At 42.4% G+C, this 25816-nt stretch overlaps 1 protein-coding gene across 17 annotated transcripts in view; it reads left to right on the top strand.

Moving 5' to 3' along the window:
• The first annotated feature begins 601 nt into the window (after positions 1 to 601).
• lrrfip1a (leucine rich repeat (in FLII) interacting protein 1a) overlaps positions 602 to 25816 on the top strand; it is a 37329-nt gene continuing 12114 nt past the window's right edge. For 6 of the 17 annotated variants that reach the window (XM_068571896.1, XM_068571894.1, XM_068571887.1 and 3 more), the window contains exons 1-14: positions 602 to 1255; positions 14241 to 14327; positions 18414 to 18431; positions 18597 to 18668; positions 19570 to 19611; positions 20404 to 20454; positions 20686 to 20721; positions 21505 to 21564; positions 21636 to 21677; positions 21776 to 21832; positions 22945 to 23004; positions 23776 to 23859; positions 24919 to 24996; positions 25633 to 25770. In XM_068571896.1, coding sequence (XP_068427997.1) covers positions 1166 to 1255; positions 14241 to 14327; positions 18414 to 18431; positions 18597 to 18668; positions 19570 to 19611; positions 20404 to 20454; positions 20686 to 20721; positions 21505 to 21564; positions 21636 to 21677; positions 21776 to 21832; positions 22945 to 23004; positions 23776 to 23859; positions 24919 to 24996; positions 25633 to 25770 — 915 coding nt within the window. In that variant the 5' untranslated portion in view covers positions 602 to 1165. The remainder of the gene's footprint in view (positions 1256 to 14240; positions 14328 to 18413; positions 18432 to 18596; positions 18669 to 19569; positions 19612 to 20403; positions 20455 to 20685; positions 20722 to 21504; positions 21565 to 21635; positions 21678 to 21775; positions 21833 to 22944; positions 23005 to 23775; positions 23860 to 24918; positions 24997 to 25632; positions 25771 to 25816) is intronic. The other 11 variants (XM_068571895.1, XM_068571881.1, XM_068571897.1 and 8 more) reach the window with 8 other exon arrangements.

The following is a 25816-nucleotide window of genomic DNA, read 5'->3' as shown; positions in this document are numbered from 1 at the left end:
GGAACTCCAAACTGTTTTCAGAGTTCACTGGCATTAAAAATAGCAGAGGGGTGTGAGAGAGTGCGATAGCCTACGCAGGAGCTGTGGTTTCTGGCTGAAACTCAACCCCCCCGAACATGCTCGGAGTCCCCATCCAGAGGTTGATGCTGCGTTCAAATGCTCTGCGTAAACTCGGTGCACTTAATAAACAAGCAGTGTTTTAATTTGGGGCCACAGAAAAACTTGTTTCCGAATGTGATATATTTATGATAATGACATATTAAACTGCCCTAACATATCACCTAATGAAACACACAAGGCAATAGATTATCAATTATTTTCTTGTCAAAAGATGTCGAGGATATCTGATTTATGCAAGAAAATGGATGAAAGTGTAGGGAAAGTGTACACGTAAATATAATTGCCTAAACATTAGTGATAGTATAGCAGAGGATTAATGCAGGTCATTGGGGAAGCTATCATACAATTTTGCTTTACCAAGTCACCGGCGTTTCTATTGTATGCTATATGTCCCACATGAAGTAAAGGCATCTTGATTGAGGACAGGCTTTGAAGTTCGTCAGTGTGACAGGTTCGAGCCTCTTGCTGTGAATCCGTCAGGTGGTGGAGTCCTACTGCTGCTGGATAAACACGAGGCAGTTAAATACAAACTACAAAGTGGTAGTTCAACAACAGTTTTTTTAAACATTTGTTTTTTTAATGTCGGTGTTTGTTAAATGTGAACCGGTAGTATGACAGACAGGCAGTCCACGGAGACGGTCCAAAGGGGCGTAGTGAACAGTTGCGACTGAATTGGCAAGTAAACGCACCAGAAGCGCACGTGGGGCAGATGCCGACGCAGTTTGAACCAGACTTCGTCGCGAGTTTTTGCGTCGTGCCAGAAACACAGGAAGAAGTGTAAAAAACACCTACAAGGAAACGGATATATGACAATGAACGACGCTTTGAACGCCACCAGACGTGATTTGTTGTTTTGTTGTTGTTATCTCCTATCGTTTACTTTGATGTTTTAGCGACACATGAAAACCGCGAGCTTGTTTAGTTCACGTGACGTCACTGCTGGTTTGGGATTATTCGGTGCGCTCTTTGGACCACAAAGTGTGATTTTTATTTATTTATTTTTTTTAACCGACAGTTAGTGAACAATTATCGGAGAGATAAAACAATGGGGACTCAGGGCACAGGACGGAAAAGGTCCACCAAGAAGGAAAGGTCGACGGCCGAAGACGATGCCCTTAATCTCATAGCGAGAGAGGTGAGTGGAGAAGTTTCTTTTCAGTTATTGGTTCAAACGTTGAATGAATTATTCCCGTCCGCTCTGGGATGACCGTGTAAAGAGTCCGAGGACTGGTGTTCCTTATCGGCCCCTTTCGGAAAATATGAGCCGCAACACTTGCATACTGACGGAAGTGTTTCATAACAGTCAGTTGTCAGATTGTCTGATACTCAATGAACCCAAATCTCACGTCTTGTCCCCGACGAATACAAAAAAAAGAAGATCTTAAATCTCACAGTCCACCGACACAAATAGCCCTCCGCTGTCTTCACCCGTTAACGGTAAATTTCATCATCCCAGACCTGGTCTGTGCCCTCTGTAAGATATTTAATAGTTATTCTACTCTGCGGTATGGAAATGAACGTGTCGGGACTTGTAAAGCGCTTGATCCCAGCGGGTAACATTAGATGTGTTGTGTGATGACATAGTTGCAAGCAGGGTGTGTGATTATTTTAGCAGGGTGTGTGAATTTCTTTTAAAACTTTCTCTTCATGAGCTGACAGCTTTGTATGGAGAGAAACCATAAAATGAACAAACTGAAGACCATTGGACTTCCTGTGCATGTCAATAGGACAATGACCCAACTATATACCAGAAAGAAAAAAACAAATACTTTACATGGTCCTTTTTAAAAAAAAAAAAAAAGGAGTATTCACTTTACATGAACATATCAAGCAATTTGATTGATACAACTATATTATTACAGTTTGACATAATTCAACCAAACAATAAGGTAAATGTACCATTACTATACTTTGCAATTGGACATTAAAGTGTGGTATCCTAAGCCTCGTAGTTGACCTTAGTTCTGACCAGCAGCTGAATCAAATGGTTTTGCCTGTAAGAAATGGGCCTTTCATGTTCAGGAGTCGTTGGGATCCCTCTCAATAATGCATGACTGAATGTTGGCAGCAGTTACACACACGATTGTTTGCTAACGGGTGCCAAAGTCATGTTGTGACAGGTTTACCCTGTTCCAAGGACAATAATCTTTCTGATGCCTCTGTTGTGTGTGAGTGGAATAATCACCTTGCGTGTCGTTAACCTTTTTTTTGCCCCTTGGGCCTCTGAGTTGTGAAAACATGGGGCGGAAAATCAATATTTGGGTTTTGATATCAGAGATAAATGCCAAGCATGGACAGAAACCTCCCAAGTTCCACAGTTGATCAATTTTCCAGTATTTTTTGAAAAATGTCCTGGCAAATGTTGTGGTCATATTAAAACTCAAATTGTTTCTGAATGAGAATATTTTGACCATGCTGCTCTCAGTTATGTCGTAGGAAATCCCCCAAAGTCACAGTCCCTTGTAGCACATGCGGTCTGGAGAACAATACACAACACTGCTTTGTTTCCAACTTGTTTTACAGTTGAATGTTGGTGAGCATGTCTTTTTTTTCTTAACTTACTTCATAGGTAAGTTAAAGCCATAGGCTGCATATCTTCCACAGAGAGGACTGTATTGGTGTATGTGGGTTGTGGAAACCCCCGACTACACCGTGCATCTTTCTTTGAGGATGATATATCTGTGAGATACTAAGCGATTAACACAGTCTCCCATTTCTGTCCCGCCTAATTAATCAACATGGGCCCTGCTGGTGGTTACCCAGCTAAATTTGAGTTTTTATTTTCATTTCAGCAAGGTATAAAGCCTAAAAACCTGAAAGCCATCGCCCTGATTCAGTGCAGCTTCCCTTCAGTTTTTGGGAGGAAGTTGGGTCTGTGCTAACCCCAACCCGGATGTTGCAATCAAATTTGCATGTCACTGTTAACTGACATGCACTCGCGCCGTTGTCGTTGCTTCTTTTGAAAAAGCTTACAAAGGTTGGGCTGTTTTGAATGTTTTCTTCTCTCAACTGCTTAACTGCCAATTTACACAGCAGCGCAAGTGTATCTGAGTTTTCACATTCCTTTAGCTGGCCATCGTTTTCTTGATGTGGTCCATTGAGGAGATAAAGGTGTTTGACAGAGCTAGTAGATGCCCACTAACCGAACAGGAGAGTCTCCGTCTAGTGTAAATGTAGGCCCAAACTGTTCTGTCACATCTGTGTAGCTATAGAGAAAGTCTGTACCTTTAAGTAGCAGAGAGGGTCAAGTCCCTCACTGGCGGTCCTCTGACAGGACGGTATGCCAGCCCTGATGAGTTGGCCCGTTCCACACAAGAGTTTTAAAAATAGACGCTCCTGAAAGATCAGCTGTTGCTGCACCCTAGTTTTAGACTGGGTCTGTCGGTGGGGGATGGGGATGGAGGAGGGGGGGATGTGGTTCACCAACTGGCCATCCCACCAGTGCAGAAAACGCTGTCTTGCTGCATGAAAAGGGTTGTTGCTGCCGTGTGAAAGCCCATCTGTGGAGAGCAGAAGGCCGGAGGGTTGGCAGTTTGAAGCTGCGGTTTCAGGTCTGGCCACATTTCCCAACTCCATCTCCCCTCAGTATCCATCACAGGGCTCAGACAAGCTGTCAATACTGTAAAACAGACTGAGCGCGGGCCAAATGGGAGAAGACCACACAGCAGGAAAGAATGTCAGCACAGACTACCAGGGCTTTAGTATTTCTGTACTTTAGGGAGTTGAGTCTCTGCCCACGTCAAACGCTTGTAAACATTAATTAGTGGCATGGAGTAAGCATACTATAGTTGACCTTCACTGATCTAGATTATTACAGGGCGTTGGTGAATACTCAATTCTGGTCACAGCATTCTACGGTCTGTTATTTCTTTAACACAGGCTGCTGCTATGACGAACAGGCCGTTGCTGTGGATCTGCGTGTAAACACAGCGAGAAGACTTCATGAATAGCATTGCGTTGGGGAATTCTGTGGGGGTTAATTTTACAATATCTTCTGGCTCGCTATACATCATCCCTGGCATGGTTTGTAACATGAAAATGTTAGGCAGGGCTTTCTGTTTAAACTGTGATGACGTAACTGAATATTCATCACTAGCCTACTTGTTTCAAAAATAATGAACACAGGCGTAAAGCCAATTCACAAGCATTTAATGTCATTTTGATTATCAAGATCTGATATTAGGTATAACCTGGTTATTGTAGCAAAGAGTTAAAAGGGTATTAATTGTCTATCCTTAACCTGCTGTGTGTGTGAATATCTCGATGGAGGTGTTTCATAACATCTTTGATCAATGTAATGTATAGAGTAGTCTGTCATTTTCTTTGCTAATTCTGTGAAATACAAACAATTCAAATGATTAGGATACAAATTATTGTATTTTGATTTAAATAGGTGCTTTGATAGAAGAAAATCTTGGTATTAGTCATTTAAATTATGCATTATAAATTGCTTGGAGCTAGTTTTAGTTAAACGGGTCATAATTCTCTTTCTAATATCTATTTTAAATAGTTATGCAAACATCTTTAAACAACTGTATTTATTTATGTTTCTCACTAAAAACAACCCTACATTTTATAAGTTTTAACGTATTGTGGAAAACTATGGTTTCTCTTCACCCCAAAAACACTTTTTCACTGAATCATTATTCCTCCTCGGCAACCTCTGTGAACGTTGTTTCCGGTTCAGTAGAGTTCATCTGCGTGCTCAAAGGGTTAAAAACCTTTTCACAGCATGTTCCTGTTCATGTTCCCCTCAGGATGAACTGGGGACCCCTTCGCATGTTTTATGTTTGGATTAGTGTATGTTCTGCAATCCTTCCATTGCTTATTTACATGTCTTTTAGTCTGAGCATGCTGTACCCGGTCAGCTGTGATGTCCACTCTGAAGAGCAGGCCAACTGCAGCTTTTGATTTTGGTAATTTACCATCCATTTATGCAGTGAAATTATCCTTAATTCAAGTTATGACATAGATATGTCTCATGTTCTACATATAACAGAGCTCCTTCTGTTGAAATCGGTACTCCTAAGTTGATTATGCTTTTAATAATGGAAGTTGGGTCGATGTCACCAGTCTATCCCTATTAGGTGAAAAAAAGACCTGAAAATAGATGGTTTTGGTCTGAGTGAACATCATTGCTATCATGTAAAAATGACTAGTGCAAACACATTAGATCATTTACCAAATGTAAAAAAAATACATTTTTGTATGCCACGGTATCTTGTATCAGATAGTGATGATCACAGTTCTGACAAGAGTCCTGGAGTTTGGCCCGAGGCAACTGCTGTCTTTTCTGGAAGCTTCTGTTAAAGATTCAGTCCCAGTTCGAATTACACCCAGCTCTCTGTGTCACGGTGTAAACCGAGCCGAGTTTGCTTAGTGAGCATGTACTTGGCTTGTGAATGCTGTTAAATTGAACTCAACGGCACCTTTTGATGAGTATTGATGAATAGTTTAAAGAGTGGCGTTCCTTAATGTGTCAAAAACTCTAAACACATGTTTATATATCTTTCTGAAAAATAGTAGATTACAGGCAGTCAATGCTATTTAATACCCGCACACAAACTTCTTTTCACATAGATAATATTCCTGTGATTGCTTTATATATTGCAGTATAAGATGCGTGTATGTAAAAGTCAGACTTCTACAGTCGTGCTTCGTTAATAATGGAGCAGCTTCAGATTGCACACAGTGACATCCCATCGTATTTGTCTCTTCAACCCAACGTCGTCCATGTGTGGTGTATACGCAGCCTTGTCGGATGGGCCAGTGTGGTTAAGACACAGAACTTCATTTTAAATTGGGTTCAACACATGAAAGATAAAGAGAACATGGCAGCCAGCAGTTTAACATGTCAGCGAGGGTCAGCAGATCCCGAGGGTCCTATTTCCATCACGCAAGTGGAAAAGTGGCAGGCACACAAACTGTGTGGGCATCTACCAGTGCACCTGCTGTTTTGGTTCATGTATGTACATCAGTCCCAAGTGCAAAAGGGCTGAGTGAAGTGGAATATGGAGCACAGCACACGGTGTGGAGATGAACCAATACGCCCGCAGGCGCAGCACATCACTGGAAGTATGGCACGACGTGACCGCACAACGCTGCAAATCTGTTGCGGGAGGCAGATTGTGTTTTGTCTTTTTGTGTGTGTCTTTAAAATCAAAGGCAGTCCTTCAGTAGTGTCCTGCTGCCTTCAGGTGGCTGCAGGAATTCAGTGAACTAAAAGAAGTCTGATTAAGAAAGTGACCCGACTTCTAACTTGATTTTTCCCTGAATAAACATTGTAAACATTAGTTTATGGTCTCAATTTCTAGTCTCTAGTCAATACGGAGGAGGAGGCTGAAATAATGATTACCATGCACTGTCCCTGGTGAATAAATAAATCCAATAAATATTAATCTGACAATCAGACAAATGATAAGATTACTTTTGTATTTAGCCACAGTGATTCGTATTAGACTCTTTAGGCTCTTTAGGTGTAGAGAGTGTCTGTTTTGTCTTTGTGAGTTTGAGGGGTCAGCCTACATTGGGGATTAAGTCTCCAGGTTGGTGCTCGGTGCTTGCCAGAAGCTCAGTGAAGCGTTTAAGAGAATTGAGTATTTAGAGTGGATTAGTCTAGGGCTTGTGAGGAAGGGGAAGCCCATCGCATAATCCCGTTTCATTCTTAAAGTCATCTGGGGAACAAGCCAGCCCCTCACATAGCCACAGTCAAGTTCATTTGTAAAAGACGAGCAGTGAACATGTACACAATGACAGGAAAAAAACTGAATAAATAGTTAACTCTTGCAATTGTAACGTACAAGAATAAGAATCTAGTGCCTTTTTTTTTACATGTGTTGATTGTGTTTCACCTTTAAACATGGCACTTTGGGTTTCCTGCACATTAACTTTGCGCGAATCGAACAGCTGTGCCACCCAGACAATGTCTGGAGCAGATTGAGATTTTCCAATGAGCACCCATTATGCCATGAAGTACTTAAACAAACGTTAATGTTCCAAACAAATTACTTGTGTGTTTCCTGATCTGTGTGTGCTTGTGTGTGTGTGTATACACAAACCACTGGCTTCAGTTTGGCTTGGCTCGCCTGACTCACGTCTCCTTTAAAGGAAGTGGAGGCTCTGCATTCTCTGGCTTCCTCTTGATGACATCATCACATGCACAGCCCGTACAGATTGTTATCACAAACTCCTTCCTGTTTATTCATCCAGGGGCTCCACAGTTTAAGGAACAGTGGGGGAAGGGTTAGTGAGGGATTTTGTGCAGGTAATACAATTCATCAAATCAGGTTGATGAACCACCCCCCTCCTCCCATCCCCATATGCATGCAGCACTAAGAAAAGAAATCATCTTTCGGTTATCTTTACTGATCGCATGTTGTTCACTGCGCTCACAGAGCTGCATCGTCTAACGTCTTGTGCAGCATTGCTGTCTCCCATCATGCTTCAAAGCAACAAAAACTGTTACTGTCTGAAGAACCATTTTTAGGCGACAGGAAGCTTCTTATTACTTCCACAGAGGAAGCAAAGGGGGCCCCACGGTGTGTAACCAATTGCAAACATGTGGGTAACAACAGCAAAAATATTTCATGAGTGTCATAAAGACTCTTTTGCAGCTGATGTTATGACGACGTCAGTGTTGGAGGTAAAACAGAGGTAAAACAGTGGAAATACTGGAGGCAAACAGAAGTCACTTCTGCAGCGGGCCAATCAGTTGTGCTGCTTGGTGTCAGATTCAATATTGCATACATTTGAGATGTTGTTTCAGAGATGGAGAGAAAAGGATGCCAATAGTTTAGTTTAGCTTTCCTCTAACCTCCACAGCAGCTCGCTCCCACAGAAGACCAAACAATCGGAGAGATCGCCCACTGTTCATCTTATTTTCCAGTGTAGCATCAAAGCATTGTGGTATTAGCAAGCAAACTAGCGAATGGCTTGCTTCTTGGCTAGCTTGCTAATTCTGGCATGCTTTCATACAACACTCGTTACGAAGCACGATCTGAACAAAGCTGTCACTTAGCTGGCGATGGCAACGTGCTTCTCTATGGTGTTTTACTAATTAAGCAGCTGACAAGTTAGTTGGCTACCTTGCCATCTCCAACACTAGCCAGCCGTTCTCTCGTTAGTCCCATTGGCTAATGTTGACTTTCTCAAGTAACACTCGCTGTACATATTTATTTTAATTGTCTTTAGCCATTATAAAAAATAAGTCAACAAAACTATCTAGACAGTGGCAACTAATGTGTTCACTAAATTATTCTGCCTCCATATAGACTCCATCCACAAAAATACATATTCATGTTAACTTACGAAAAAGAGGTCTACACAGTACACTACAGTCATTTTTTAGTAAGACCCACAGTTTCTTGAGAGGAATGCTTGAGGATTTTATACTTTCCACAATTCACTATCTTGATTAGGAAGAATATGTGCTGGGAATGACACACTTTGTTGGTACTTCTGCATTTGAATGTGAGGAAAACCCTAAACTATGGAAACGTAATGTGGTTTTGATGGTTTCACTCTGCATTCCTTCACTGTTGAAACCAGGTTGCCTTGCTTGATTTCTATTTTTAGAAATCCCTGAAGCACACTATTTGTTTTATCCCCTCCCAGTGGCTAACTGGTTTGTTTGCAGTGCTCAGAGCTCTACAGCTGCTTCATGCATTTGTGGTGCAGCCTGAGGTTTAGTTGCATGGCTGTGTGAGTGGAGGCAGACAGGAGTTTATCCTCGAGTGACCCACAGTCAAAGGTGTTTCATGAGCGTGCAGGGCTATTGGAGTTCTATGTGAGCAAAGGATGGGTGCTCAAATATTAGGTGCATTTGTACACATCTGTTGTTATTCAGACATATGCAACGCACACACAAAAATACTTGGACTCGGTAGGAAAGAAACACCCCAAAAGAAAAAGGGACGGCACTGCAGAATGTGGGGCAATTTTTTTCTTCTCTTCCGCATTCCAGGAGAACCAAGACTTGTTCACGTTCTTGAGCCTCCCTGAGTCCTTTCCTCATCGACCCGGTTTGCTGCTTCCTGCTTGGTGCTGGATCACCGATTGCCCGTTGACACCGTGTACATAATTGCCTTTTGCTTGAGCAAAGTCATTTTCCATGGTTGGAGTCAGTGTACTTTTTCTCCGTGAGCTAGAGTAGGGTGTTTTTTTTTTTTTTTAAAAAAAGGCTAAATTTATCCATTTCTGCTCACTTGTAGGAAAAATATGTCCGTTAAGTTGACTCATGTCTGTGACTTTAACAGTGTGAGTTGAGCGTTTCTAACAACCACTCCCTTTTTAAGCAACATCTGGGTGGTTTATAAGGTTTTGCAAAGAGGAAACAAGCCAGTCATCATGACCTTCAACTGGATAACAGGCAAACTGTGTGTATCCACTTAATGGTCCCGCCTCATTTAAAACTCTGTAAAACCCCTTAGCTTGTCAGAAATCAGTCATTGCTGTGTGCTGTCTTTGTCTTGCCTGTCACCGCCTGCAGCCATTAAAATACCCGGCCATTTTAGTTGCTTAAGGCTGGCACTCAGGGCGTGGGAATTCCACCCACTGGAGTCGCACCGGACTGGCACGCAGTGGAGGGACGTGAAGACAGGACGCCCTTGTGGATTGTCAGTAGACACAAGGGTTCAAGTTGACAGAAGCCAGGCCAATAGGTCTGTCCTTTTGCGGTCTCACACACTATATGGAAGACTAAAAAGCGCTATTTTAAAAACCACTGTAGATTTTTTTTGTTGTTGCAATAATCAAAGCTAATGGTTTGATTTAATTGCATATGGTTTTGTTTGCATAACATTTTTAATTGTTCATGTAATGAATTTAAGACATGTGCCCCTCAATGTTGTGTTTTTAAAATCAGTGCTGCATTCATTTGTAGTTTTGATTTTTCAAATTGACCCTCTTGTAGGAAAATACTTTAAAATTTGAAATAAAGTCATTTTGGCTTTAATATAGTAGCTCTTGTTTGATTCAATAGCAGGACTAGATGTAAGGAGGAAAAACACTGTTACATAAGCCCCCTTTATACAATATGGTTGAAATCAGCCTTCCCCTCAAGTCTTCTGTTTTGTTTTTCTTCTTTTTTTAGTATTTAACATTTCAAAGGTTATGCCCGCTCATGTTTGAGCATCCATTTTTGTAATGAACTAGCTCATTTAGTCTCAGGAGTACAGTCACCCTGCTGAAATAGTGCTGAATTAGAGCAGGTTTGATAGAACCAGAGAGCATGTAGGTCAGTATAAATAGCTGTAAAGGAGGAGGAAGGATGATGTGGGAGTCTGTCTTTTGGCCCATTTAGATGCATCTTTCTGACTAGAGGCACCTACAGTACACACTCGTAGGAACAACATGTGTGGCCACTCGGATGATCCCGGATTCCACTCACTCACAGTGACTGACATAATGGTGTATTTTAATAACTGCACGAAGGTACTGTTTTTTTAGTTAAAAAAACAACTTATTAATAGTCTAGGGAACATGGTGTTTGCACAGTGTTCGTCTCAGCGTTTGTTTCAAGTTGTCAAGTAAACCAGGTGGTTTGACGCTTTCAGGCAACTCGGGTGGCGCCCGGTAAGTGATCAACCTTGGAGGACAATGCTGACTCGACACTTTGCTCTCTTGTTGACATTCTCAAATAATATATAACTGCTCACAGTTACTGTTGAAGATTATGTTGTGCCTGATTTTATACTAGCATTGGTCCTCAGCTTTTGCAGATATTGAAAAAGAAAAAAAAAATATTTTTTTTTTATTTTTATTTTAAGTTGTCTTTGGTTTAACGATGCGTTTTGTCAAAAACGAACCAGAGTATATTTTTAGGGATATGCATGCTCCCACCTAGTAAAAAAATGTCCACCATAACGTCTAAATGATGACATCTTTCACACCTTTTAGTATGAAGAGGGTTTCACTGTGGTGCTCCACTCAAACTTATACTGAAACTAAATGGCAAGAACCCAAATTTGCACATGATTTATAAGCGCAGGAAAGTCTGAATGCTCTCTTTTCTCTTTTTACTGACTATAGATATACTTTAGCACCAGTTATGCTGCACTTGTTTCTGCGCTTCGTACTTGTTTATAATAAGCAAAGATAAAAATTCTCAGTTATTATTGCACTACAGTCTACATTGCTACATCGGGTTTGGACAAACTGCTTGCGTTTTCCTCTAAATATTCTCCCAGCCGTTATTTGTTAGCTGTGTCGCAGTTTAAACAAAGGATCACAGAAGAGCTGTTGGCAGAATGTGAGAAACTAAATGTGTAATGGCCTTGGAAATCACCTTTTTTTTTATTTATCCACTTGCTGCTGTTGGGTGGAGTTTTACTGCAGCCGGACAATTTAGAGTGTGTCAAGTATGTTTTCATTCACACAGGAAAGTCTCACTCGGTACGATATGATTGTCTGCATGTCCTGGCCCTTTTTGAATTGTGTTGTATTGTATGTGGTACTGTATCACCCACACATCTGACACCTATACTTAAAACAGCTGGTAACATGTTCGCCAATTATTCCCACCTCAAACTCTTGCCTTTCATTGAAATGAAGTCAATAGAAGGTCCTGTACAAGCTATTGAAAAAAAGACTAAAAGGTCTTGACCCTTGAGAGCTAAGTGACCATGTTAGCGAAAGTTTTTAAGAGCTGCATTTACACTCCTGGAGGCCCAAGACACTGACGTCATGTCACTACTTTGACACTGTAGCTTTGACAACCACGAGGGTCGTGGGAGGACAAAATGTGTTTTTAAGAGAGAGACGGTGCACGCTTCAGTGGAGATGCGTCAGCACAGGTACAGGCCTTGTGTGTGTCTGAAACGGGCACAAAATGTTAAGAATCCCAAGGACAATGGGCAATCATTGACTTGGAGGAAATGCCATGTAAGGTCAGTAAGGGGGGCCGGGGGGGTGCAATCAGTAAGGACTATTTCTGGAAAACCTCCCTCATCGCTCTGATAAATCCTGATTAGTCATAGGCCCAATCCCAGTCTCCACCCTCACGGACTTTGAATCGCGCTCCCGTAAAGACTGTGAGGGTTCACTTCAGTCCCACGGTCAAAATCATTGAGTGTTTGAGGGTTCTCCGTCAGACATTTAGAGCCTTTTATGAACCCTTTTCGGTAAGTCATTATTGGCTGCTGACTCTGCCCAAGGGAATATCCAACAATTCATTGCAATGTGACTTTAAACCAGTAACCAGTGGAAGCATGGAGATGTAAATAAATTATATGAAATGACCTCATCTCGCACAAGGAAAGAACAAATTGGGGAGTAAAAACAATCGTTCATCATATTTTTATGTCGTCAGGGTAATTTGATATGTTGCAGCAATGTGTAATTCCATTCACATTTACGCCATATAAAGCCATCAGTGTCTCTAACTCAACCACTTACAGGTGATGTCAGTAAGTCCCTGAGGGTTCGGGGTTGAAGGCCCTAAGGGGGACACTGGGACGAGGCACTTGTCAGTCTTTTTTTTTTATTTTACATTTTTATGTCTTGGTACTATTCACAAAATTAAGCAGGAGGTTCTTAGCACTCACACAGCTCGCTGCAGGGTTGAAAAGCATCTCTACTGAGGCAGCAACAAGCCTGCTGTTAAAATATTTTAGGTCTCTGTCGACCCCGTCCCTTCACCGCTGGAACATTTTAAGAGCTGATTCAAGCAGATGGGCGTTATTATCTGGACACTTCAGAGTTCTTAACTACCACCCTGCATCTTTAACTTTAAGAGCGTACACACTTAATTGATGGAGAGGAAGCATTGCTGTGCTGACCTCGATACATTGCACAATATTGCATTGTGAAGCGACACAGGATGTGGACAGGGCAAAGCAGCAACCATGACGGTGCAAGCCCTATGCTATGAACAATATTACAACATATCGCCATTTCTTTGTGGCAACTTCCTTCTTCAGCAGAAACGCACATAGTTGAAGTGAATATGAAGCCGTGGATCATGTACAGCCCTACAATGTACAGCATGACCAGTCAAACACAATAGGACGTCACTCAACATCTCTCAACGTTTTTACCTATAATATTATAGTTGAATATATTTAATAAGAAATAACATATTGTTATTGTTTGCCAGGTCTCTTTGTCGCTGCTCTCCATTCCAAATATTGTATTTTCTGTTCACTGGCTGCAAAAAGCCAAGATAGTGACTGCTAAATTGCAGTAACATAAGCACATCCCTACAGCAAAACAAGCTAACTGGAAAGAAAACAGAAAATAATAATATATAAATAAGGATGTTCAAATGCTGTAGCATCACTCTTTAAAATGAAACAAAAAGAACAAAACATTCAACTTGACAAATGCCGTGGACCTTTCTGAGAAAGCCAAAGTTATTTTTTTCCAATTGAAGAAATACATTAGCGTGATGGCAGGGCGTGACCCCGCCCAGAGGCAAACAGACTGCAACCACGTAGTGTTGGCCACAAAGCTAGAGGAAGGAAGCGCTTACACACATGGCCTGTGTGGCGCACACTCATAAAGGCGTACGCGCTTTTAGAGAGGTCCTTTTAAGGAGAAGACCCTGCTCTTGCCCCGAGTGCTGAGTGGAGCAGAGGGAATGCCTTTGAATACAGAAATCTAAATGCATACGCACATTTACACATCGCCGTGACTGCATGTCCACATGGGCCTTCAGATTCCCACAAGGCAGTGTACTTCTAAATGCATCAGGACACTTGATAGTCTGTGTTTTATAGACACCGTTTTAACACTTCTCATCCAGTCCACTGCCACATACTGCAGTTTAAAATCTTTTAGAATCTATTTTCTGAATTTTGTTTTCACTGATTTCAGCACAGTTTATAAGCACTACTTCTGTATTTAACTATAAAACCCTACAACTTTGGATTCAGGGTTAATTTACTCCTCAGAATGGTACCGTTGCTGAAACATATGGGGCAATCCCTTCCTGACCATCAACCACAAAAATTTAAGTCCATTAAGAACTCTGAGGAACTGGACTTGTTCAGCATCAATGAATGTATAGATGTGTGCCACTTTAGTCCAGCTAAATTGGCAGCTGTCTCACTTCTTTTTTTCTCCCCCCCCACCCCCATTTTCTCTCTCTCTGTTTCTATTTCTTTCTACCGTCTGCCGCTCAGGCCGAGGCAAGGTTGGCAGCCAAAAGGGCAGCCAGGGCAGAGGCCAGAGAGATCCGCATGAAGGAGCTGGAGCGACAACAGAAAGAGGTACGAGTCCAGACACACTCTCACATTCAAGACTGAATGTAACTGCAAAGGCCAACCCTTTAAAAAGCTGAGTTTTACCCATGTATCACTTCTTTTAACATTTGTGTTCTGCCTAAACCCAAACAGCTCCACATCAAGGGGGGTAGGCCAGCGTATTTTTACATTCATGTTGGTCACACTAGGTGCTGCTGTCTGCCACATGGCTTCATAATCCATGACCCTAGAATAACAAAGGGATTCAGTCTTGTTGGTACTTTGTTCTTGGCAGTTCAGACCTGAAGCATTTCCTGTCAACAGTGCTTCATGCTCTTAAGCTTGGGCTCTTAAATCCAGGGGGGTTAGAGGTCAGAGGTGTAGACTGACTGCTGTGACTGCAGTACTGAGGAGAACCGCCAAGGATTCACTTGTTGTTGTTCATAGAAAGGGCAGAAAATAATCTTGACAATGGAAAGAAACTCATTTTATTGATTATTGATTCAGGAGGAATTGATAAAACACCCAGCTCCTTATCAATCCCTTCTGTACTCAAATGTCAAAACCGTCATCAAAATATGTATTACACTGCAGAAAGGGAATTTGCACAACTCCAAATTAATCCATTGACTGACTGATTTATTCTTAGAGGCCGAGTATAGGTGATGTAATGTCACTTGAGCAGCTCATCTCGTCCCAAACACTGTTAAAGTAGATTTGTGTTTAAGCAATATTTATATAACTATGCAGCAACACAATAAATACACTTCTGTCTTAGTCATTAGTCATTGGTCTAGGAAACATTAAACAAGTGGAACAGAGGTTAAGTGGCAGTAAACGTGGATACTTTCCAAAAGCAATGAGATGAAAGCCCTTAAAGAGGCTCACTAATCTCTCTCTCTCTCTCTCTCTCTCTCTCTCTGTCTCTCTCTCTCTCTCTCTCTGTCTCTCTTTCTCTCTGTCTCTCTGTCTCTCTCTCTCTCTCTCTCTCTCTCTCTCTCTCTCTCTCTCTCTCTCTCTCTGTCTCTCTCCCTCAGTCTCTCTCCCTCTCTCAGCATTTATATGGGCCAAATAAAATTTTTTATGGAAACTAGTTAAGTCACACATTTGATTGGATCTCTTCTTGAAATGACAAAGAGGTTGTGGAGATGAAACCCAAAAGCACACTGTCGCCCTTTTTGTTGTTTGAAATGATACCTGGAGGCCTAGGAGTCGGGGATTCCCTCCAGGAATGACTGTCTTCATCAGAAGGGCCTGCTGTGACACAAAGAGATATTAAGTGTACCGGTGGATGCTTCCTTTACCAGTTTGAATAGTAAAGCTTAGTTAAGTACAAAGAGCAAAGACTCCCGAGAACTCTGGTTTGCACCCTCTGAGACCACCACATCCAGTGCCAGTGTTGACACCAGTGCTACATTCTGTGTGAAACAGGCACATAGCAGAAACTTGTGTGTTTCTGCTTGTGTGTTTGGTCTGCAGGTCAGTGGTATGTTACTTAAGTTTCTCGTTCTCTGGTTTAGCTCCTCTGATCTCCAGCATGGGGAGTGGAGCTTTTCCTAGCTCACTTTTCTTAGCCTGGGGTAATCCCATACTCACAAACAAATGCCTCTCGTCTGTCAAAATGAAACCCTTGAAGGTAGCTTACAGGCGTCTGGAGATGATTTGTAGGTCAAGACCTTTATTTACATGTAACCCTGGTTGCCGTCAGCTCTTCTTTGTTACCTGTCAGGGGTTTTGTTATCAGAGTTGTTATATTCAATTTCACAAATTAATACAGAAATCCTTCCCCAAGGGTGTACATCACTAAAGATAATCAATTAAGGTATCCTGGTGTAATCAGCATTCCAGCAGCACTCAATTATTCAGCAATCAAAACAGTTGGTAAGCCCCAACAGCAACAATATACGCGTGTGCACAGACACACACACACACACACACACACACACACACACACACACACACACACACACACACACAGCAGTCATATGCATTGTTAAGCTGAGTGTGCATGTGTGTTTGTGAGTCCCTTTTAAACCCCTTAGCCGAGTTCCAAAGTAGCTTAGCGGGGTGTCTTTTCCTCGGTCCAGCCTGGTAGAGCGGTTGTTGTTGTTGCCGTGTTGCCGACATGAGCAATGGGCCGTCGCTCTTGCAACCACCTTCGGGACAGTTGGAAGTTTCCTTGCACGCTGAAGACCGGACTTAACGGTGGATTATTGGTCGCGTAGCAGAAGACAATTGCCATCGCAGTTGCCTCCGTTGCTCTGAGCTCAAATCTCTGCCCTTCGTCCGTTGTAATCCTGCCTTTATGATCGGCCGTGGTCTTACCTGCTGACTGCCAGAGGATGCAACCTTTCCTGGCACCGTGAGGGCAGCAGGACGGCCGGGCGTCGGCTGGCAGGGAGGGGGCTGAGGGCCGCCCTCACCGGGCGCCCGAGAACCCCTCCGATCAGGGGAAGCTCGGTGAGTTGCGCACAATCAGTGAAAACACGCAACTGATTTTGTGACTTATGGCTCGCTTGCTAATTGGGTGTCCAGACTCATAATTGGAGTTAAGTAAGCAGACAGTAACCCATCAAGTCAGTTGCCGATATGGTTTGCACAATTTGAGATTTATTTTAATTTACCACTCGTGTGTTTGTGTTTACCACTGTGCTTTTCTACATCTTAATTGGCACATGTTATAATTGGCTGTAAAAGTGGAATGCAACATTTTTTATTTTTTTTACTGATGGAGTCTTTTGTAGGCAGATGTTAGATAGTCGGAGCTCATGGAGCACAGGAAGTTGCTATGCATTAGTCTGTGTTAACTGTTACGGTACATAGTGTGTTTCTTTTTGTCAATAACTAATAGTCTGTATATTTTTGCACGTGAAACAGCAATGTATCACCATGCATGGTGAGATATTTGAGAAGTACTGATCTCTGCAACTCAATATTACCTGCTCGTAAGCGAAGAACACTTTGTTTTGATGACTGGACGTGGTGAAACACGTTCCTTGAATCCGCTGCATTGCAAAGGTCGGCAGCGCCGGGCCGCTAACTGTCTTTCTGACCGACGCTATAAACTAAGTCGGCGAGAGGTCATACTCATTGATCACCGTGGAGTGCTGCTGTTGCTGAAGTGATGCCGTGCACATAGAGGTCAGCTGAGAGTTGACTTTTGAGAGCCGGCATTACAAACCAGCCAATCCATGTATTGGGCACGCATACAAGGGAGACATTGGTAGTACATCTGGATTAAAGCACTGAACCAAGCTAGCAGTGATGGGGATGTGGGCGGTTCAAGTGTGTGTTGGATTCACCCTGTTGTATTTGGACAAGTGCAAATAGGCAGTGCTCGTTTTGTATTTATTTTTATTTGTGATGTTTGCTTCATTGACGAAAGGAGCTGTGGCATATGTTGAAACAGCTCAGACTAGTATTTATTTAAGTTTAACTTGGTGACTCACTGACAGTGATGACCTGGCCTTCCTGCTTTGAGTCCTCCTGACTTATTTGTAGTCTGAAAGGTCTGCGGAGACAAGAGGACACAGTGTCGCTACTTAAGTGCTGATGAGGAAAACTCACAGAGAGAGAGAGAGACCCACAGTGTTTTGTGCAGTATTATTCTGCTATACATTAAGTGCTTTCATTTACAGCTTCCAGAACAACCAACAGTATAAGTTTTAGCTAGACTACGCAACTCATGAACACGCATAAGCTTGGCTAGCTCAGCAATCCACATTGGTCATGTGACACCTTCTAAAGCCTCCTTAAGAAATACAATTGTTTGTCACAATACTTGTAACTGTAGTCATGGGAACATAATGTGGCGTGTGGCGCTGTCCCAGCTTTCTGCCACTGACACCAACCCAAAAGAACGATGGGAAAAATGGCTGGTTTCGTAGGTCCTCAGCTGTGTCCCCCTCACCTTCCTGAGCGTCTACATCTGTGCGTCCTCTCTGCAGTCTGTTCCTTTAGTTCATGCAGCTGACTGACATTTTCTTAAGTTTTAATTTCTGTCTTATCTCATTTGTGATGCTCATTTCTTTTCTCTGGCTTTGTTTTTTTTTGGTCCCCGCTTTCACATGTTGCTATCCTCCATCCTTTCCACTCCATCCCTCGTCGACGTAGATCTTTCAGGTTCAGAAGGTAGGCCTCCTGCTGCTTTCCACCTGAGACAACATTTGATTTTAAGCATGTCTAAGGGATTACACTGAGCTTCAATTTTTTTTTTCCAAGAAAATAATGGAAGTCTGTTACCTGTGTTTCCTGTGAGGTTTTTTTTCTTGTCCTCATTTCCTCATCTCTTCTTAGAAATATTATGGCTTGGACACCAAATTAGACGACCGAGCGGACAGCAAATGGGGCGACATTGAACAGTGGATGGTACAGTTTGTGTGCTGTGAGGACGACACTAACAACACTAAACACTGCACATGTGTTTCTGTCTGGAAAGGCTTCCACAGTGTGCACAGTCTGCTCTTGAACTCCAGATAATTCCTGTTGAGCCTTTTTTTGAAAATAACAGATTATAAAGAATCAAAGCTTGGCCATTAATGATAATCCACTTATTCAAAGGAGCAGGGTGCCCATTTGGCTTTGAATCAGCCGTACCATCTGCCCCGCTGGTGTGAGACTGCATGGGATTTACCACTTTAGCCCTTTAGTGTGACTGGTCCCAGACCATCAGCGTTTCCAACCAGCAACAAGGGTACTGTGTGTGTGCGTGTGTGCGTGTGTGTGTGTGTGGGGCTTGTAATTTGACTAATTGCAGTGTTTCTTTTTTGTTGTGTTTTACTAAAGTGATTAATTTACTGTGTGTTGCAGTTTGAGGTGACAGTGTTTGTGCCTCGGTGTCTCAGTGGTTTGTCGGCTGGTTTACTGGCTCAGTGTGGTGGTTTATTTTTTTAAAGAACGTGCATGTCTGGAAAAAGTGATGTGAATTTGTTTAATGCAGGAATTGTACAAATGCGTTCAAATGAGCTGAAAAGAAAAGGATATAACCTGCGTGCGTTCATTTAACCAAATATCATACCATCTGATGAAAGCACAACTGTCTTGCCCAAAATAATTGCAGTGAGCTGTGTCACAATGTCCTCATTTTCAAAGAGTTTAAAGTTCTAAGTCTTATTGGATGTCAGTTCTTCTGGGAAGCATTTGTACCTCTACCTCCCTCATCCATCTTGTCTCGTTGATCTTTGACTTCTCTCTTTCCCCTGCATCCTTCACCTCCTCTCTTCTTCATCTGCACCCCCCCACCCACCCTCCACTCTCCTCCCTCATCCAGGAGGATAGTGAGAGATACTCACGTTCTTCACGGATACAAACGGTTTGTAGGCCTCCCTCTGTTTCCGTTTCCTTGTGCTCTTCCTCTGTAACCTCCACCACTTGGAAAATGTTGAATGAAATACATGAAACCCAGTATCTAATGTTGGCCTCAGGTTGATAGATTAATAATAATCATTTTTAAATGGATATAAAATAATGTAGTGATTTATAATATCTAGTATTACAAAGGTATTTCTGTTAAAGCGAGAAACTATGCTGTGTAAAATAAGCGATCACTATTGTGGATTTTTTATGTACAGGTACATTTTTCGATATAGTTAGTAATCCACTAGTATTTAGTACTTAAGGTGTCCACGAAGTGTTTGCTTTTCCAATAATTCCCAATGAGGAGAGCGTGTACGCCCAAAGAAAAAGCACCTCTCCTCGCTCTCTTTTCCACAGAGAGAAAGGCTGCTAGCCTTAGCTGCTACCGGCCTTAGCTAGCTACACAAACTACTCACCAATACACTGGTGTACTCACTGCTATAGTACATTCTGGTACACTACCAACACTTACTGAAGCACAGCCCCAAAGTAAATCATAGTAATTTTGAGATGTGATTTTTAATTTTTCTTTGGTTTTGCTTTGGTTTTCCACAAGATTACGTCTGGTAATTTATTTTTTTCTCATCTTAATTCAAACAAAGGTCCCCTTTTTAATTGAACTGTGTGTGTGTGTGTGTGTGTTGCAGTGATGAGGGGGATATGTCCTGTCATAATCCGCTGTTTGCTGTCCTCCCACACTGGCTATTTTCCAAACCCCTAACCATCCATCTCTCACTCTCTCACGCAGCTCTCAGACGACGATGAGCGGATGTCAGTGGGAAGCCGGGGCAGCGTCAGGGTCAGTATCATTCAAACAGCACACGCATTAAAATATCCAGACATTCTTGAAAAGCTTGTTTTTATTCCTTTTTATGATTATCAAACACCTTTTTTTTTTTTGCTTCTTCAATAACCAATATCAGTCTTGTGTCTATCTTTAGTAACTTCACAAGGTGCTGATATTTGGGTGGTGGTTGTTGTTGTTGATGATGATGATGATGATGATGATGATGATGTGTCTTTTGCACAGTCTGATCTAGATGCGGTTGGGGCTTATGGTGTCGGGGTAAGGGTTGAAGACTTCTTGTGTGGATTAGTCAGTGTTTGACTAACCGTTTGACCAGCTGAATCCGTTATTTTTTTTTTTCTTCAAATAACTTCAAAGAGTATAGTTTGGATTTTTTGTTTGAAGAGGGATGAGAGAGGGTACTTTGGAGAATCAGATGAGAGTACCAGCACATAGCAATGTACTGACGTGGACGAGGGCAACCGCAAAACATATTCTAGACACCAAATAAACATCTATATCAGTTTAAGGATACTTTATTTTTAGAATATTTTCACCACTTCATCTTGCCGTCTGCCGACAGCCTCTTCCAGCGCCAAACTAAAGTCATTCCAACAACCTTCTGTACTCTCTTCAAAGCCAAAAAAAGTCATTCAATCTCGCAAAACTTTCAGGCCTCCAGCTGCTTCGATCAGTTAGTTAGTTTATGTTTGTGACTTCAGCATTTTTAACACTTAGTATAAATCCACTAAAGTCACAAAATAAAACAAGCAAACCAACGGACTGAGGCAGCAGAAGATCAGCAACAGTTTGCTTTCTCTGTCAAAGGGGCCCATGGCTTTGAAGAGAGTCCAGATAACGGCTTTAGTTCTCCATCGAAGGAGCTGTCCAAAAAACTAACTACACCTCTGCAGTATTAAGACGCCATTGTGTGTTGTGTGTCGCTTGGATTTTTTTTCTATTAACAATGTCGTTACTGCGTATGTAGATTCTGAGAGGCGAGAAAAGAACTATGTTCACTCTTCACCCTCACCGCTCTCCCTCTCTTTCTCTCGCCCTAAGGACTCGTCCTCGCTTAGAAAGTCAAAGAAAAAGAAGAAACATAAGCACAAAGACAAAGATGTATGTAAACGCAAAAGTGGCCCACACAGACCCGAGCGCCAGTGTTTCTCACTCGTGTTCTTTGTTCGCAGAGGAACGGCCATGACGATGATTACAGTGTCGTATCCAGCCGGGTCAGTAGCTGTGTGTTGAACCGCCGTTTGCATTCGGTCTGTTGTAAAATGTCGAGACAACCTGTCGCTCAACAGCCTCCTCTTTGTTATGCTGTCAGAGCTCAAGACTCAGTGATGAAAGCCGAGCGTCTCGCTCCTCCAGGCTGGACCTAACGGTGTGTGTGATCATTTTTGCTGTGAATACGAAACATAACAATGTTTTGAGTGAAAGTGCAGTGGGTGGAACTAAAAAGAATAATATGACATTTAGTTGCCAGAGCTGTACCGAACAGTTTAAGCTTTATTTGTAACATTGACATTCTAATTCAAAATCATTATGTGAATGCTGTTCGCTTCTTCTAATTTGTTTTGCGTGTCTCGTGTTTAAACCACAGAGCTCTGGGTAATTGAGCAAATTTTGTGTAACTCCAATTTCCGGGTCTGTCATGTGATGCCATATGAGCCCTGATATAGAATGACCTTCACACAAGGTCAGCTGGGATCGGCTCCCAAGATATTGTCTTCAATACCTTGGATTTAGGATGATTTGTATTCTTATTGTATTGCTGCACAACTACATCTGCAAAAGTACTTTTTTTCCCCATAGACTTGCATGAGAAAAGAGGCATCTGTAAATTGGCGGCTAATAGTTCTGGGATAAATCGACTTCCCAGTTGAATACTTGAAGAGCCCTAGTTTAAATTGTTCAGTCATAAAAAGTTGTAAAAATGCACTCATAGTCAAATCCAGAGTGACTTTCCTTCCTGTCTGGGCTGGGAGGCGGGGTTAAAGTAAACGCTAGGGTGCTTGCTCTCATAAACGTCATAAAATATAACCACAGACAGACAAATCCTAATTTGAAAGTATCAATATGAGCTTTGAATGTGAAAGGGAACGACAGTCGGTACAGCCCTAAGAAAGTGTGTGTGTGCGGAGACCCCATTACGTTTTTGTGCTCCTCCAGTGGTTTGTGCGCAAGATTTTCACAGAACTGGCAACATTGGAATGACAAAGGAAGAGCTGCTTAACAAAACAAATGGCTTTTATTGTTGTAGTCGTCCTCGTAGAATGATGTAACAATTTATTCCAAAGGCCTCTGGAGGCTTGTACTAATCTCACATGGCTTGATAACCTGGTTCCTGGTTTAACCTCATTATTTCTGCCTCTGATGTATCTATTTAACTACACCGCTATGAAGTTGTTTTTTCAACCCAGCTTTGATAACATGAGTTTGTGTTGAGTCAGAGCTGCAATTTGATATTGTCACCTGTGCCCCCTCGACCGTCAGAGCTCCAGACTGAGCGATGACACCCGGGCGTCTCGTGCCTCCAGAGTAGACCTGCAGCCGGTGGGTGGCATCGCACCGCAAACTGTTTTCTAAATGCACAAAATGTGTTCGTGCACACTTTTCTTATTGTCTTAATTTGTAAGATCAACTGCTTACTATGGGGTTTAAAAACACATTGCTCCATAATTCCTGACATATGATAGACATATTTGACTTCAGGATATCTGAGTAAATACATTTTGAAATGTCTTCAGATCTGCTGTGTCAAATGTTTGACTTCTCTTCATCGAGACGGTTAATATGCTTGATATTGAATTTATAGTCACAGACGTCTTGAAGCCAAATAGATCTGTCATAACGGTGATAAAAAGTTAGTTTGAATTAAGTCTTGTTTAGGGTGTCTGTTGCTCAGAGCCAGTGACAGTTTGGATTGTTTTACTGACGTATAATTTTCATTGAGGCATGTAGTGCGTTGTTTAACAGTTTCTAATCAGGCTTTTCTGTGTTTTACTCAAGAATACATGTTTTAATTTCTTTTCTACGAGACTTCCCCGTTAGTGTTGGGTTTATGTGCTCTATTTCCCAGAGACGTCTAGTCCCAGTGGAGTCAGTACTGGAACATCTTTTTAAAAATAGTTTTGTGAGTTCTAGGTCTCAACAATCTTTTCATCGTCAGTCCAGCCACTTGGCGAGCATGCTGCTTGCCTATTTGTTCTGTGTATTAGGAACAACTACTCTCATGACTTCTAACTTCAAGTTCAAATTTTTTAGCTAAGAGTTGGGCCTCCTTCTCTTGGCTCCTTACCCGTTCTCCTTCTTTCCTCATTTCAGACCTCTTACGCTTCCTCTGACTTGTACAGCTTCAATGGCCTTTCCTCCTCCAGAAACTCAGGTTCAGCATTCAATGGTTACCAGGTCTGTACACGGGCTAACTGCGAAAGACGAGACACACACTATAAACTCTTTAAAATGTTGTCGCTCCTCTGTAGCTGCTTGCTGACCTTTGACCCCTTCTGTGTAGCGGGTCAGAAGAAATAAATAATGAATCAAGTTGAACCATCCTTTATTCTCGAGTTTTCGCATCCTGTTCCGAGCCCCTTCTAACCTCCCGACTCATCCTGATGCCACAGTTCTGCACTCGGTCAGATCTCCCAGCAGCCCTGGTTCCATTTAATTACACCTCACCTATTTTACCCAATGAAACCTCCACACAGTGTGAAATAAACACCTGCAATTAGCGTTTCACTCCCATTGAGTCGTACTCCCATTTAAACTCACGTCGCTGTACATTTCTGTTTTGAATGGAGCCACGTATCGGGCCCTAAAGGCAGCACATGTGGTGTTTCACCACTCAGCAGAACAAAAGCATGCGGCTGTCTGAAGCGTGAGCATTCTGCTTCCACCGGGTATGTGTCTGCTTGTGTGACATGTGCAGAGCTCCTTGTATGAAGACTCTGCGGCTCACAGCAAACCTCTGCCTCCAGCGCTCATGTAAGACTCTCTTTGGAATTGTGGCCTCGTAAGTGTGACACATCCGAGAGAGCCTGGGTGTTAAAAAGTGGTTTCAGAGGAATGCATACGACTTCAGTGTAAACGTGAAACTGGTGTGAAATAATTAAGCGGATCATGTGTGAAGTTTGCTTTAATTATGTTCTCATTTGAGACTTACATTTTTTTTGCACAGGACTTTTATGTAATTGGTTTTCGATCTCTAATTTGTGTGCGCTGTTAAAATGGCATTTAATCTGTGCATGTAAGCGGATTGTGATTCGGACGTCAGTTCTCTCCAGCATGTATCTGCTACTCGTACGGTTATTGAGAGCATGATGAGGGAGATGGTAATGCCTTGAGTTTAGGAAGCACTTTAAACTGAAAGACACAAAGGAGATGAACTGGAGCGAGATGCACGTGCACGCTTGTTTGTGTTTGCCTTCCAGCTGCAGACCGAAACGTAACGGTGTGTTTTCTCTGCAGCCTTTAGAGTACACTAGTTATCGCAGCTCCGGCTCCAGAGCCTCGTCCAGGGCTGGTTCGGCCCGCACTAGTCCAGTGGTGAGCCTTCACACCCCACAACCTTCCCCTCACAGGACAACACACACTCGCACTACAACATTTTGTGCATGTGTCACAAGGACACATTGGACCAAGGAACACAATTAGACTGTTCCTTCATGATGGAGACTCAGACTTGGCATGGTTTGCAGAAATTGGACATATGCAAACATTTGTTTTCCCACAAGCAGGACCTGTACAGCCGACAGGTTGGTGTTTTGAACCATTCAATAAAGCTCAGAGAATTACCAGACAAGAAAATCCTATTCGGACCAGTTGACAGTTGTAGACTAGCCGCAGTGCACTGCCTGACCAGATGTCACAAGCCTGTAGCAACAGAGGGACTTTTAACTGATGGCATTTCCCAATAATCAGTCACCGGCTGTAGAACCAGTTTGCTACATTTGAATACAGAAATCGTGTGGGGTTTTTTTCAGTTAGTACTTTATGTCTGTTTTTGACAAGTCACCATGACTGAGAAACATGATGCATGCATTTGTTTTAAGGAATAGGATACAATGATGTATGATGGGAAAGAAGAACTTAAGTTATGTGCTTATATTTTCCTAAAGTCTTGCTCTGCTCTGTCTTTTCATTTCTTTGTTGCTTTCTTTCGCCCCCTGGTGGCCGGTGCAGGAACACTGTGGTTCTGTTGCCAGTTATTTGAGGAGCGCGGCCGGTAGTGGCAGCAGCCTCTCCCGGGACCTGGACGATGTTACTATTCCTGACTTTCCCGTGAGTCGCTATGCCACCACAGGAGGTCACGGCCGTGATGTGAGCTGAGTTCCTGTTTGGTTGCTTTTTTTGCCACCCGCCTTTT

The sequence above is a fragment of the Clinocottus analis genome, unplaced genomic scaffold, assembly GCF_023055335.1.
Source record: "Clinocottus analis isolate CAN_PGR_092001 unplaced genomic scaffold, fCliAna1.0.p SCAF_12, whole genome shotgun sequence".
Taxonomy (NCBI): domain Eukaryota; kingdom Metazoa; phylum Chordata; class Actinopteri; order Perciformes; family Cottidae; genus Clinocottus; species Clinocottus analis.
This window is presented reverse-complemented; position numbering and strand designations above follow the sequence as displayed.